Source organism: Grus americana, chromosome 2 (genome assembly GCF_028858705.1).
Source record: "Grus americana isolate bGruAme1 chromosome 2, bGruAme1.mat, whole genome shotgun sequence".
NCBI classification, from domain to species: domain Eukaryota; kingdom Metazoa; phylum Chordata; class Aves; order Gruiformes; family Gruidae; genus Grus; species Grus americana.
In genome coordinates, this window is record NC_072853.1 from 54,722,801 (window position 1) to 54,737,594 (window position 14,794).

At 42.6% G+C, this 14,794-nt stretch overlaps 1 protein-coding gene across 2 annotated transcripts; it reads right to left on the bottom strand.

Moving 5' to 3' along the window:
- Window positions 1-6,720: 6,720 nt before the first annotated feature.
- Window positions 6,721-13,202, bottom strand: ZBTB14 (zinc finger and BTB domain containing 14). Of its 2 annotated transcripts, none has more exons than XM_054815525.1 (3): window positions 12,977-13,202; window positions 10,526-10,609; window positions 6,721-10,060 (listed from the first exon to the last, which is right to left on the bottom strand). In XM_054815525.1, the coding sequence occupies exons 2-3, from the start codon at window positions 10,526-10,528 to the stop codon at window positions 8,717-8,719; spliced, it is 1,347 nt and encodes a 448-aa protein (XP_054671500.1). In that variant the 5' UTR covers window positions 10,529-10,609; window positions 12,977-13,202; the 3' UTR covers window positions 6,721-8,716. The 2 variants fall into 2 exon arrangements, with proteins under 2 accessions (XP_054671500.1, XP_054671502.1); XM_054815527.1 differs by lacking the exon at window positions 12,977-13,202 and adding an exon at window positions 12,012-12,196.
- Window positions 13,203-14,794: the final 1,592 nt, after the last annotated feature.

Genomic DNA, 14,794 nt, shown 5'->3' on the forward strand with positions numbered 1-14,794 from the left:
TGTGAGATCAGTCTAACTGACATCATCTAATGAAATACAGAATCCAGCCCTATGCTTTGGATTTATATTATTTGCAATAACTAAAAAGATTGTTTGATGATTTTTATGCACTAAGTGATCTAAAATAGACCTAAATAAGTATGAAGTGAATATTGTCTACTTCTAATATTTGTAAACATTAACGTTTGTTGCAAAAATACATTTTTTCATCCTTTTAGGGTTACAGTTTCATCCCTCAGTGAATTAAATATCTATTGTCTTTTATAACTATTCTTTTCTCCTTAACCTAAGCAATTTGTCGCAGGATTGTTGCATGAGAGGCAAACAGGATCAGAATAATTTAAATAAAAGAAAGAAAACAAAACCCCTCACAACTTCAAACCCCAAATTCTGTTCTCCTGAAGATTCAAAAATGAAGCACACACATCTCCCTCTCCAAAATTCCGCAAGTCTACCACCAGCGGTTGTTGCAAAGAAGTTATGTCTAGCCCTTTCTGTTGCCTGCCTCCTTCTGACAAACACTTTGCAACAAGTGCTGTGTTTCATCACATTGTATTTAATGTGATACCAAAGTTGGGCAAGTCCTGCTCCAATCGTTCTAACTCTAACTACGTGCTCCTGCCACTTACCTCGGATCAAATCTAATTAATTGGTTCGACAAGGTAGGTCAACCTAAAACTAAGTCACTGGAGCACTGAATTGCTCTGTCATAGAAACTCACTCGACTGGTTTACCCTAAAGCCACAAAAGCCATTAGATCTGAGGCAAAAGAGACAGAGGAAACAGGTGCAAAAGGTAACAGGACGAGAGGAAAGGAGAGAACGGGATTACCCCTTTTAGCAACAATTTGCAGTTTTACTACAGCAGGCGAAACAGAAAGCTGCTGTCTTAGGAGGCAGCTCCACAATAGCCAAAGTCGACCTAAATTGGGGCTGCGCTTCCACTGCCCCTAGCACTGAGGAAACAACGTGGGGCTGCTAAGAAGGTTATAAAAAAAAAGCCTCAAAATGGCTATTAGTTTTCAAGTTCTTCAGCTCTCCATGAAGTGGTTCACTGAGACACTGCACATGTGCTACTGCAGGCAAAAGAACGACAGTAAATTGCAGCAACCAAAACTTTGGTTGTCTTAAATCACCATGGATCTGATCCCTTGACCTCATTTAGCTTTTTTCTTAACTTGCAAACAGGGAAACATCTTGTGATTTAACTGTGCCTTGGACATAAAGCCTACTGCCTCGGTGCATTACTTCTCTTTTTTTGTTATCACCTAGGATAGACAAATAGGTTTGAGTTAAAAAGAGTACTAAGCCTGCTTTAAGAACACTGAGCATAGACAGCCTTTGGATCCAAGCCAACAACCATTAGTTTGTTAACAATATAGCACATACTATCCAGCATACTAAAGAGTAATGAGAATATTAGCTCTAACATAGTTCTATGCATAGTAAATTCTACCTGGAGAAATAGGTGAAATTCTTTTCAGCTTCGCTTGAACCCCTCCACTGTGAAAAACCTTCAAAAAGGAAGAATTCAACGAGAATAAAAGAACATCATTTAGGAATGAGATTTGTCCAGATGAGACAAGCTTTAAGGGGGAGACTATATAAGACAAAGCGAGCTGTCACTCCTTTCACTACAGTTGAAATGAGAAGGTTCTGCTCCTTCCCCTTCCCTGCTTACCCTCATCCCTGCTCCTGCCCGAGTACTTTCATCACATACCTTGCATTGACACAGAAGCTCACCAGACACCTCGGTGAGCAGGAAGAAGACTCACCCTTTCAGTAGAAATAAACTTCACCATACAAAGTCTAATTTGCTATGCCTTTAGAAGACTGTATTCTCAAAAAAACGAGTTTTATAGCAGAACAGAAACAAATAAAAAACAATGCCTACATTTTTTAAATAAACATAGAGAAACATTCCATTGTAAACTATCTTTCCATACAGAAGAAGCCACTTTCTATTCACTTTGTATCTTTGCAAAGTAATCAGATCAAATCCTACTGCCACATGTTCCGTAGTGTCCTAAGCAGATCTCATCAAAACTTCAATTATGTTGTAACAGTAAATGGAGGAATGATAATGGGCTTATTTGGGATAAAAAGAAGATGGATCCCTGGGTGTAAAGAAAAAAAGTGTTAAATGCTGCTTAGATATAGACAGTGAGTATAATTAGATATTTCTAGCATAATAGAGCTACATGAACAGATACTTCATGGCTTTCACATCCAGGAAAAAGAAATCTATACACTGATTCTAAATGTGGGAGACTAAGGTAATGAAACAAATTTCTTTAATGACAGTTCTGAAAACTCTACTCTGTAAACCCCAGTTATGCTGATGACGAGTACAAAACATACATAAATCATCCACGGATAACTTCCCTTGAACAGGAACTCCTGCCTGAAGTTACACAGGATTTTGTGTCAGTACCATTTCCAATTTCTAGAGTAGAAAGGAAGTAGATTTTTGATCTCAGAGTGGAGTTCTACCATACTAACTCTTCTTGTCTGAACCATCTGCAATGCCACTACAGTGGTTTGCTCCTGTAAGCACTGCTTGTGGTACCCTTGGCCCTGAAAAAATGGATCTTGATTAGTGAAGAATGAAAAGTTAAGAGTATTTTTGTCTTTTAAACTATTCTAAAGATTGAGCTTCCCTGCATCCAAGTTACTTGCATATGCAGATTACTCTATAAATAGGCCACTGGGAGGAGGTCAGAAAACTACAAATGTACAAATGAGGGGTTTGGTTATTGTTTTTAACAGAATGGGCTTGCAACAGAAAATATGTTTTTCTGAAACAGAAGAGTGCTTTTATGCTTTGGTGGGAAAAGTTGAAATGATCGGTTTTCATAACTCTCATGATTTTATGATTCCTTAAAGATGATCTATATTCAATGCACTATATCCATTAATTTATTTTACTTGTGCATTAAAATGCAGCTTTAAATCTATTTATATGCACAATATCTAATATGCAGTTACTGTCTTATATACTTATTCAAAATGGCTCAGTATTATTAAAAAGAAAATACATTTGGAATTTCCATTCAGTAAGAATTGCAATTTCTTGTTAGTACCGCTCATTTTACAAGCTTGTGTTCTTTCAAGTACTACAGACTTTAAAAAAATACGTACATATACCTTGGAAGGAATCAGATACAGGTATCCAGAAGTTCTGCTTTGGCCACTCTTTTTCATATCCATATACTGAGCAGGTGAGATGTGGTACAACTTTATTCATATGGTCTACATGTTTTTCAAGTTTATCTATAAAAAATTAGATGCTTGGCTGCAGATTATTTAAAAAACAAAAGTCTCTGTTTTAAAGAGCTCTAGTGCTGTTCATATTGGAACAAGTTCATCAAGTTTCAGAGTTCTATAAATATCTAAAGGAGCAGGGCCTGCAAATAAAAAAATACAAAAGAATAGTGGAGAGAAATAAATTGAAAATCATATTAATATTTTATAAATCACTATTTTTAGCTATTCTATTATTGATTTCTTAAAAATCATTCCTGAGATGTCTTGACTCTTATGACACATACTTAACAAAATCTATTCATGGCAATCCTCCATCTGTTCTGAAATGAGTAAGAATGTTATTATAATTGTTTTAGATCTATATAGAGACAAATGACAGACCAACTCCTGTAATAGAATTTTTAATGAAACATGCACATTTCTGGCTGATTAGGCACATTACTGTGATCTACGGACCAACTGTTTGAAAAAGATGAAAATTCTTTAGGTCTGTCTTTACCTTCTAGGTGGAATTATCCTACTCTGTACCAATCTGCAAACATTCACAATCAGAAAAGTTCTATGTTGTTAGCGGTAGACGTATTTTGTTTCAGAAATGCTTTGTCTCTTCTGTAAGACAGAGAGATTCTAAACTGATAAAAGACTTAATAATAGATAATCTGTCCCTAAAAATATACTCTAAGCTTAGGGTTGACTTTCTGGTATCATCTGACATTTTATTCTATATCTCACCCAACTCTATTAATTCAAATATCCATTCTGGAATCAAGACTATATCTAAATTAGAAAATTGGGGCCTGATCTTCAAAAAGAACTCCAATTTGGGTACCTAAATGGCAAGATTTTGAGGAGTATTTAATATTCTGTAGCTTACAAATAGAAGCTAAACTCAAATTTTTGCTGCTGAAAACAGCATGAGGCATTTTCTTTCATGTAACAACCTTTAAAACTCTGATCTCCACGTATAAACCTTTTTAAAAGCTTAAAGCAGAAAAATGAAAACACAAGTACTCAACCGTGAATTGCTTCAGTTTCTACTGTTTGTTTAAATATCGATAAGAAGGGTGTGTAGAAGAGGGGATGAGAAGTGGAGAAGGGCTGGAAGGTTTTTTCTCCTGAACTTTTACAGGTTCCAAGCTGAGTTCTGCCAAATAACCAGCAGCACACCCACAGGTAACACAACTTGGATCAGAAATTAATCCGATACCAGCATTCAAAATGTGTTCTCTTTGTTCCTTTTTCTCTTTACAAAAGCCCCGCACTATTTTTAAAAACACACAGTTAAGATCACAAAGTAGCAAAGTTCTTATTTCAAATATTTCTTTTCACTCTTAGTCTTTTAAAGCATGGAGCTTTTTAACTGGTTAAATGGTTATACTTCCTTAGTATTTACATTTTTTTGCAACTGAGAGTTTAGTTTAGCGTCTCAACTGGTGTTTACCTTACAGACCCATTTGGGTCACCAGAAGAACCTCGTTTCACATCAACTCACATGTTGTTGCATTATATACTTGTAAGCCCTCGTCACGCAAACACCTATTTGTATACTTAACTCCAATACACAAAAGAGCTCCGCTGAAGCCACTTGGTCACCTAACAACCTAACACAGACAGATGTTCAGTATAAGCCAAAAAGAGTAATTGAGTTTTTGCTATCCTATGTATGTTAAAGACATAACTGTCTCCAATTTCACAAATCATAGATAGAGAAGTGTATGTTTAGGACTAATTCCATGCATGATAGCTTTGCTACTTAATTCTGAGAAAAACAATTAATAAATAATATTATTTTACTCGTCTACATTTCTATACCATTCTGACATTCCTGCACACACACCAATTAGCTAATTTGTCTGCTGTTGGAAACCTTGTTAGGAATATTAGGCTAGTCTGGCCCCAATAAAGTCAAGATCAAAATTCCCATTAATTGGACAGAATGTTATCCACTATCTCATAAGCTCTGAAAGAAGTTGCCATCCTTGTAAAAGCGAAAATAAAAATTTGCCCATTCCTCAATCAACAGAGCTCATAGCTTACAGTTGATCATGCTGGAAAAACTCTGTGGTTGGAGCTGACATACATCTGCTTCCGTACATGGCGTCTTCCGGCACGGACAGGAGAGAGCTGGGAGCAGTAGTGTCTTAAGACGTGGACAGATTTACCTGAACTTCACATACAGACCCTCATAACATATAAGCTAACATTCCTTCAGAATGTACACAATGAACAGGATTACTTTAGAACACATTAACAATAACACACAGCTAAGGTTAACTCCACGTTTCCCTTCTGAAACCTTTTCCAAAACTTTAAGCTTAAGTATTCTAGGCCTTTTCCCCATCTTGAAGAAAAACAATTGGGAAGGGAAGAAAAAATTATCTATTGGCTTTCGAAAAAAGAAAAGTAAGTTCATACCCTTAGAATGGACAGTAGTAGTAGAAATTGTGAATAAAATTCTCAACTTCACAAAAATAACTGAGCCTTTGCCTTCTTGATCAATATTGTCATTGTGGGTCTCAGGAACATACAGCTGTCCTCTGACTCTTAAGCAGCTAAAAACTAGTAAGAGGCTGAGGCCCCTTTCAAAACCGTTGACATGGGAGCAATTCCTTTGGTTTCACCGAATTTGTTCCTATGACAGACTGTTAAGACTAAGTCTCATGTAAGGTGTTTACACCTGTCCCAAGAACATGCAACAATAACATTCGTTCCTGCCTCTGCACACTTTTGTATTAGAGTATGTACAATATCAATCTGTCCCAATTTTAAAAAGCTACAAACATCATGCGACCCTTACAGCTGTAACCTCGTATAACTCTTAGAGCTGTAAGCTTTAACAGCAGAAATTACTCCGATGTAAAACACAATGTTATCACACTTTCAGTTGCATGTCTTTTAATGCAAGCCTGCTTTTCTATAACAATTTCAAATCCACAGCCTGACTGCTTGTGCTCAAATGTCAGAGGGCAATTTTCTTTAACTGTAAGTCTTGAGCTCTGTCTTAAGCATCTACTGTCCCAGTGAGCTCAATTTTCATTTATTACTTTCCAAAAAAACCCCAATGAGGCTCTTCTTGAGAGGTTATCCCTCAGTTTCAAGGCAGAATTAACTATATTCAAACCATTCCTAACAGGTGTTTGTCTAACCCATTCTTGAATATCACCACTACTGGAGATTGCAGTGTCTCCCCAGGCATTCTGTTCCAATAATTCATTATTCAACCATTTAGAAGCTTTTTCTAATGTCTAATGTAAATGTTCTCTGCTGTAATTTAAGCTCATTACTTCTTGTACTCTTCATAAGAGAGACCTACAGAAAATTTACCTTCTTCATCTTTTACACTTTTGAACTCTTATCACAACAGATGTTTTGTACGGTCGTATCAACTCTAGTTTTATCGTCTAAGAAAATGTGAACACAATTTTAGATAAGAAAACATAGCAAGACTAATATATTTAGAAAAAAAGTAGATCCAATTTTGGACCTACTATCTTTATATCTATGATCATATACAGTAAAACATTTTAACAATGGTCATTTATCATGTTCCTCAAGAGAACCAATAAAATGCAATGAATGCACATCTTCTGATGTTGCACAGATACAAAATGTATAGTTTGTTTACAAACTAATATTACTGAATGTAAAATGAAGCAACATTTTAAAAAAATATATTGGTAAAGGTCCAAAGTTTACATTTTCTAAAATATTAAGTTCATGTTTTATTTACAGACCAGCTTTCAAACAATTATTGGCATTTTAAGATAACTGCTTAACCTGATGAGTACATGAATAAAATGAAGCAGTAAAAAAACCCAACCAAACAAAAAAACAATAATCAAAGTTCCATATAACAGTTCCAAAAACACTATTTTCAATTTCTATTTAGAAAAGCAAGATGTGATCTACCACACAGTAACTTACCAGAAACTGGTCTAACACTTTCATATGCTACAGGTATTGCAAGTGACCAATGTTATCCAACCACGTGCCCAAGAGTGCGGTTTTTCACCCATTCCAACTTCAAATGAAGTTCTGACAACAGTTGTAGTATTTACAAATTTAAAATAAAGGCTCAATATCCCTTTGGATTACATTCTCACTGTTATTGTGTCTTCTCTTGCTGACTACAGGTAGCAGACTGCAATCCAAAGACCACTTACTTTGTTGACTCTGTGAGTTAACAGTTAAAATTAGCAGCATCTACCCCAGCTTGTCTGAAAGAAAAAGAATAGGCAACTCTAAGTAACAGACTATTAGTGAACACTGATTCTGGATCAATTATGACTGAAGTCACACACTGAAGTCTCCCCCTTGCTGAGAGGTGGTGTGTTGGAAAGCGGAAATTTTTAAACTGGAACGGGACCTATTAGCTGGTATGACCAGCCACGACACAAAACCCAGCCTGGGCACTGCAGGCAGGTACACGATAGCCCATGGCTACGCTCTGCCACTCTGGAGGTCTGGGCAGTGACACCTGGCCACTCACCAGTGCAGCCAGTCCTCCTGTGCTGCCAGAAACACTCCTTTGCCTTAGCTGGGCTAAGTTAGGTGAACTGAAAGCTGCGTAAGAAAAACTACAGCCTCAGGCTGTACTAGCGTTAACTAATTTCTACTGGGTCCAAGCAAGGAACATGTCTCCTTCTCCGTGCTGCACCCTTTTTCCTTTGTGGCTCGGTCCCATCTCCAGGGTCCTGCATAAGAGTGAACATAGAAACAACTGAGGCAGACTGTTTTCCCCACGGAAGGGATTGGTGTGTGCCACGACCCTTCTGCTTTGCCAGCCAGGACCACCATGAATAATGCAGTTTTTTTCAGGAAAGCAAGTATTTCATTAAACTTGCCACTTTGATTAAAATAAGAGGATATCTGAAGGAATGGAATAAGAAGCAATTTCATTTTGATCACCGTCCCCCCTTACACTCTGTTGTACCAACCTCTAGCACCTCATCAGGTGAAAAAAAGGAGGAATTAAAAAGCCTAGGGAATCAAAGTCTGTTTCTCAAAAATTCTAAGTATAACACCTTCACAATTATGAAAACCAAGTATTTCCTTTCCATGGTTGTTATTTTCTGAGATCTCAGCATTTTCAAACATAACTCACTGATTTCGATGTCTACATCGTATGCAGCATTCCATACTGGATGAAACAAAACATCAGTCGGTGATGATCCCTGTTTTATAGAGAACTTGATCATATTCTCGAATTAAATCAGGTGTTAGTGCATTATACTGCTAATGACAACAAAACTATTTCATATTCTAAGAATACCCATCTCTGAAATACTTTAAAATAGCTAACCAAGCAATGCTATGTGTTCCTATGTAGCATTCAAATCCTTTAAAAATATGTTTTCTTGAAAAGATAATTCTCAGTCTAAACGTATACCAACAATAGATTTTGTTCAATTTAATTTCTTATATTACTTCTGATGATAAAGTTTCTGCTTTTAACTACAAGCTATACTTTCTAATTGCTGCTCTGCTTCAGCAGCCATAGCTGCTGCCTGTAACTGTTCTGTTTCACTCTGGATGGAATTGGCTGTAGTAACTTGTTTTCTTTCACTGTGCATATTGTTCTCATGCCTTTTTAGATCAGATGCTTTAGCAAATGCTTTAGTGCAGGAACTGCAGACAAAAGGTTTCTCTCCTCGGTGTCTTCTTTCATGGTCTTTGAGGTGGGACTTGTGCTTGAAAGCTTTATCACACATATGGCATGCAAATGGCCTCTCATTACTGTGAACTCTTTCGTGCTTTTTCAGATCTGGTGCACGAATAAAAGACTTTCCACATACCTCACAACTGTAAGGCTTGTAACCTGTGTGTATTTTCAGGTGCTCTTTCAAATGAGCTTGTGTGGTAAAGCCCTTTGTACACATTTCACAAACAAATGGTCTATCAGCAGTGTGTAGCTTTTCGTGTTTTCTCAATCGTGCTTCATCAGTAAAGGTCTTACCGCAAGCCTGGCATACAATGTGTTCCCTGTGACCGTAAAGCAAATACTCAAACTTCATATCCCCAGCTGCTGTGGTCCAGCCGGGCGTCTGTTCATCTTTCACTTCACTTATGCCATCATTGAATGTCAAAGCCTGAGGGGTCTGAGATCCTAAGTCTTTTGATTCGGTTGTTTCCATAGGCTCTACTTCTTGCCCATAGCAGTTTACTTTTCGAACCTCTTCACTTCCCAACTCTTTCAGAATTGCCTCTTGCACTCTCAGGGTAGTGGTGGGTGATTTTCCATCTTCCTGACTTGGAGGAGTTCCTTCCACTGTCACATCTGATGGACTATCATCATGATCTCCAATTTCTTCCACCTCATCATCTTGGGTATCATTAGGCTCCCCCATAGGACGGTTTATTTTTAGACAGTACTTGCTCTTGGACTGTGTGTTTTCTTCAGGACTAGATACATCACGTTTCTGAGAGCAGAGTTTATCTAGAAATCGAATACCAAGAATCTGGCCTGAAGACATCATCAAATTTACATCCTCTTTCTTAACAGAAATCTTTGCAGTATACATGTAATTGAGAACTTCCTCAAAAATATCAGAACGAAGAAAATCTATTTCTATTACTGATGAACTATCAACTTCCAGTTTTTTGAAAAGCTTTTTGAAGTAGGTACTGCAGGCAGCAAGCACGCACCTATGTGCTCTGAATTTAACATCTTCAACCACGATAGCTATGTCACAAAATTCTCCTTCCAAGCGTTGTTCATTTAATGTTTTCAGGAATACAGTTTTGTGATCATCGTCATTATATTTAATGGTTTCAGACATACTGATGAAAAACTCCTGTAAAGTAACAAGGGAAAGTTTTGTAATTTTTATAGTCTAAGACATAAAATTCCAACAGCCAATGTCATTTACACACTAAAAGAATTGCCAAATATTTTTTTGCTTAATATGACCAGAAAAGGCCTTTCAGATTATAAAAGCGTTACTTTTAAACTTCTTTTAAAATTGTGAACACATAAAGGTCTTTCCCTAGGTTATACACTTTAAAGTACAAATAGTGATTTATAAAGGATATTTTTTATATCAATATATTAATTTATCCAAATATTTATTGATTCAGTTATCCAAAATTGGAAACTTTCTCTGTGAAGTTGCAATTCCCAGTAAATGTATGATCCAACTGCAGCAGAAATCATTCTTATAGCTAAAGGAAACGTTAATATTTAAAAAAAAAAGTATAAGAAATACTCTAAATGTGTCAGTATTACAAACTAAATGTGAAATATCAAATATAAGCCTTACCATGAACAATACAGGAAATTTTCTGAACAAACAATTATTAAATATTTGAAAGATGATTAACCCTTACAATGGGCCACCTTCAGCCTGAAAGACAGGAAGATAACAACATTTTAAATTATAAAATCTATTCCAAAAAATGGTTTAAATTAGTGTGTTAAAACACAACATTTTCAATTATTTAAAAAGCTACAAAATACACTGTGAAAATATCCAGTTATTTAGACTGGTTCTACAGATGACTGCATAAATTGATCTGATAGCGTGTTGTCATAAACTCTATGTTTCCTGTCCTCTGGCTACTTCACTTCCCTGACTCCCACATTCTTGCTACTTACTTTGCATTAGATCTAAAAGTCTAAAAAACCTCTATAGGAATCAACAGCATGAACCCAGTAACCAACCCATCAAAAAGGTGATTAGTCTTCTGCTGAATTAGTGTGCTGAGCGAGCTCAGCAGAGGGTCTGGCAAGCAGGCCAAGCATCCCAGAAGACAACTGGCACATCCCACCAGGCTGTGGATGGATGTGCATCCAGACCAGGGAAAGAGAGAGCAAGGGTACCAGGTCTCAAAAAAAAAAAAAAAAAAAAAAAAAAAAAGGAGATACTTCAACAGCAGAAGGACAATGCAAAATGCATAATTTATTCAATCCCAGTCTCCCACAGGCATCCAATTGTGACAGAAGCAGGAAATGCAGTGGAGAGGAAGGAAATTTAATATTTGGTTCAGAACAAATCCTCCATCACCCGGCATAGAGCTCCTGGGAACTCCTTTCCTAAATTCTGATTTATCCTTGACCATATAAGAAACAGAGACAGATGACAGGTATGTGACTTCCACTCTTGGCACTGGGTGTTTAACATGGTATGGGAACACTTGGCTCCCTATAAATACCTATGCAGGTCTGGCATCTCAGCATATAGTGCCACTGGCTACAAAAAAACTGAGGAAAGGCAAAATTATTTTCTTAGTGCTAAATAACCAGATGTTAAAATAGCCAGACAGGACGTGCATAAATATTTGACATACACAAAAAAGAACATCACCAAGAAACAATCTGTGTATTTTTCTGGGCTGTCTGGGTCTATCATCCCAGGAAAGTGTATCAGCGCAGCACCAAAGAGGGCAGGACAAACAACTATTTCTACAGGATCCGTTTAGAGTTCTTTGCAAACTGGGAAAAAATGCTGCTTTCTTTTTTTCAGTAAACAGCAAAACATCATTGTTAATATTCTAGCAGCAATTCCAGCCTGTTTTGTTAAACAACATGCAATTTTGCGGCAATTCTGGTGAGACTTACTAAGCGAAAACCAATTATAGGAGAAGTAATTGGCTGAAAACAGTGTTGCTGAGTACAGAGGGGCGTGTAATTGGTGAAAGAAACAAAGTTACTACTACTCTGCGAGCGGAGCGTGGTAGGCACTTGACCAGAGTACCTCCAGCACTGACTACAGGCAGTAGAACTCCCATCGCCACTGGGTTACTTACTCCCCGGGGCAACTCCAATTATTCCTACACGCGCACTCCTTTTACACCGCCGTTACCACCCCAGGAACGGGGGGAAGTATGTCTGGGGCTGTAACTGTTCGTGCAGCTCCTGCCGCCACCGCCGCCCGAGACGCGCCGGGTGCCTCGCCACGTTAGCTCTCAGGGCTCTGACGGCGCACTGGCGCGGCGCTGACTGCCGTGCCCGTGACCGCAGAGGCAGCCAGGCGCACGCCCGCTCCATGCACCCGCCGGCGTGGACGCGGCGCAGGCGGGTTCCCGGCGGGGCCCGGCTCTGCCGGGCCGCCGCCGCCGCGGGAACCCGCGCCGCCACCGCCGGGGGCCCGCGGCTGCCGGCGCGGCCCTGCGGCAGGGAGACGCCGCCCGCGCTCCCGGCCCGTCGTCGGGGGCGCCCGCGAGCAGCAGGCGGCCTCTCTCCGGAGCGAGCCCGGCGCTCCCCCCGCCCCGCGCCGCCTCACGGGGGTGCGCGGGGACGGCGTTCTCCCACCTCCTCGCCCCAACGGTTCTCGCGCGGCGCCCGCGACGCCGCCAGGCCGCGGCCGCGCGCCCCTTTGTTGCGGTCGCGGCCGCGGCCGCCGCGGGGCCCGCGCGCCCCAACGTGCGCATCCGTCGCTGGACGTGTCGTCCTCCTCCTCCTCCTCCCCCCCCCACCCACCCGCCCGCCCGCCCGCCCGCTGCGCGCGCGGGAGGCAGGCGCACGACGGCTCCGAGGAGCTGCTGCTGACGGCGGCGGCCGCGGCGCCTCCATCTCACCCAGCGCGAGCTGCCTGGGCTTTAACGGCTGCGGCCGCCAGCAGCCAGGGCCGCTGGAGGCGACGGCGGCAGCAGTGAGCGGGGGAGGGGGGAGGGGGAGTGCGCGAGGGAGAGCGCGCGCGCGCAGCGCAACGGCGGCCCTGCCGTTGGGCGGCGAGGGTGGGGGAGGGGATGGGGAGAAAGCTCGCGCTTACCTGCCGCCCGCGCGCGCGCGGAACCGCACTTCCCGGGGAGCGCGGGGGGCTGCCGCCGCTGCTGCCGCCGCGCGGGAGGGGGCCGGGGAGGGGGGGGGGGGAAGGAAGGGGGGGAGGGAGGAGGGGGGAATTTGGGGAGGGGGGTTGGGGGGGGGTCTGCGCGCGTCTCTCCGGCCGTCACCGCTGCCTCCTGCACGAGCACTCAGTGCGCGCGCGCGCGCCGGGGGCGGGGGTACGTGCATGCGCGGTGCGAGCAGGGCGCGCCTGTGCCGGGGAGCGTGGAGGAGGCGGAGGAGGTGGGGAGGAGAGCGGGGGAAGCGCGCCGGTTCCATCTCTCTTTTCGGGGGGCCCCGCTCGGCGGCGCCGGCCGGGAGCAGGAGGAGGAGGAGGGGAACGGTGGCGCGCGCCGCGGCGCCCGGCGGCGGCCTTCGCCGAACGGGCCACGGGGAGCCGCTCCCGCCGCGCCGCGGGCACCCGCCCTGTCGCGCCTGCGTGTGCGAGCCCGAGCCTGAGCCTGAGCCCGGCGCCGCTCCCCCCACTGGCGGCGCACGGCGGCGAGCCCAGCGCGGGCTCGGCCCCGAGCCGGATGCCGGGCGGGAAGGCGAGGGGAACGAGACGCGAGGGAAGGGCGTGCGGCGGCCGGCGCCGTGGCCGTTGAGCGGCGCTCGGAGGGGCGGGGCCGCGCGCCGGGCACGCCTCGGCGGGCGGGAAGGGGCGCTCGCGCCCGGCGGCGGCGCGGGAGCGTGAGGCGGCAGCGGGGCGCAGCGCAATGTAACGGTCGGGGCCCGCGTCCGCAGCGCCGGTGTCGTGGCTTCTCCGAAAGCAGCGGTAGGGCCCTGCGGCCCGGCCCGGCCCGGTGGTGGTGCGGGGCGGGGTTGTTAATTTAGGCGGGAGTTTTAAAAAGCAGTTATCTGGCGAGCGTTCGTTTGGGGTTCCTCCCTCCCGGCTCTGGGAGCCCCGGGTGTCCAGACGGGCGTTATCGCTGTGGGGTAACTGCTGTGTTATTGCACGAGTCTGGTTAAAGGGCAGCGGTGCGTTTCTGCCCCTCCACGTCTGTGTGTCCTCTGCGTGTCACAGGGAAACACGGCTGCGGACCAAAACCCGCTGTACGCCATCGCTTACTTTCGTTGCGTAAACATCCGGGGGTTTGAATTTTAGAGAAATAACACAATCACTAGAAAGAAATAAAAGCTATACTTGCACTACTCATCTTCCACCTCCGATTTTTCTTTTCAAAACAGTTCATGGGATACTAGCGTCATGGCACAACATTCAGCGAAGCAATTTGTGGGTAAATAAAACTTGAAATTGTTAAAAAGTGTAAGATGCAGTGTTTCTGCTAAAAAAAAAAGTCTCAATATAATAACTATTTGCGTTGAAAATTACAGCAATATAAACAAGTGACTGGATGTCATGGAATCATCCTCTGGGAGCAACACCGTGACTTTTTTATCAGGTTGATACCCCCTGCCCCTTCCGGAGTCATCTCTGTGATGTTTTTGTGTAATGCGCTAACATATGTAGTGAATTGCTCTCCAGCTGGATAACTCTGTCTTTTTTTAAATTATTAATTAAAAGATTTTATTTTCTCTACCCATAATGAATTCGACATAGTGAAAAGAAGTCCATATTTTGCCTGGCTAGTCAAAACTGCCAGGCTTGGTTTTGTAGTAACATTGATGATTTGCATTCAGAAGGCAGAACTAACTGCCTTAAATCTTTAAGTATTTCTGAATCCTGTACAAGAATTCCCTCCAGTGTGGAAGCAGCTTCCCTTTTACAATTCCATGACATGCTGTTTCTTTCTTCAACGGTGCC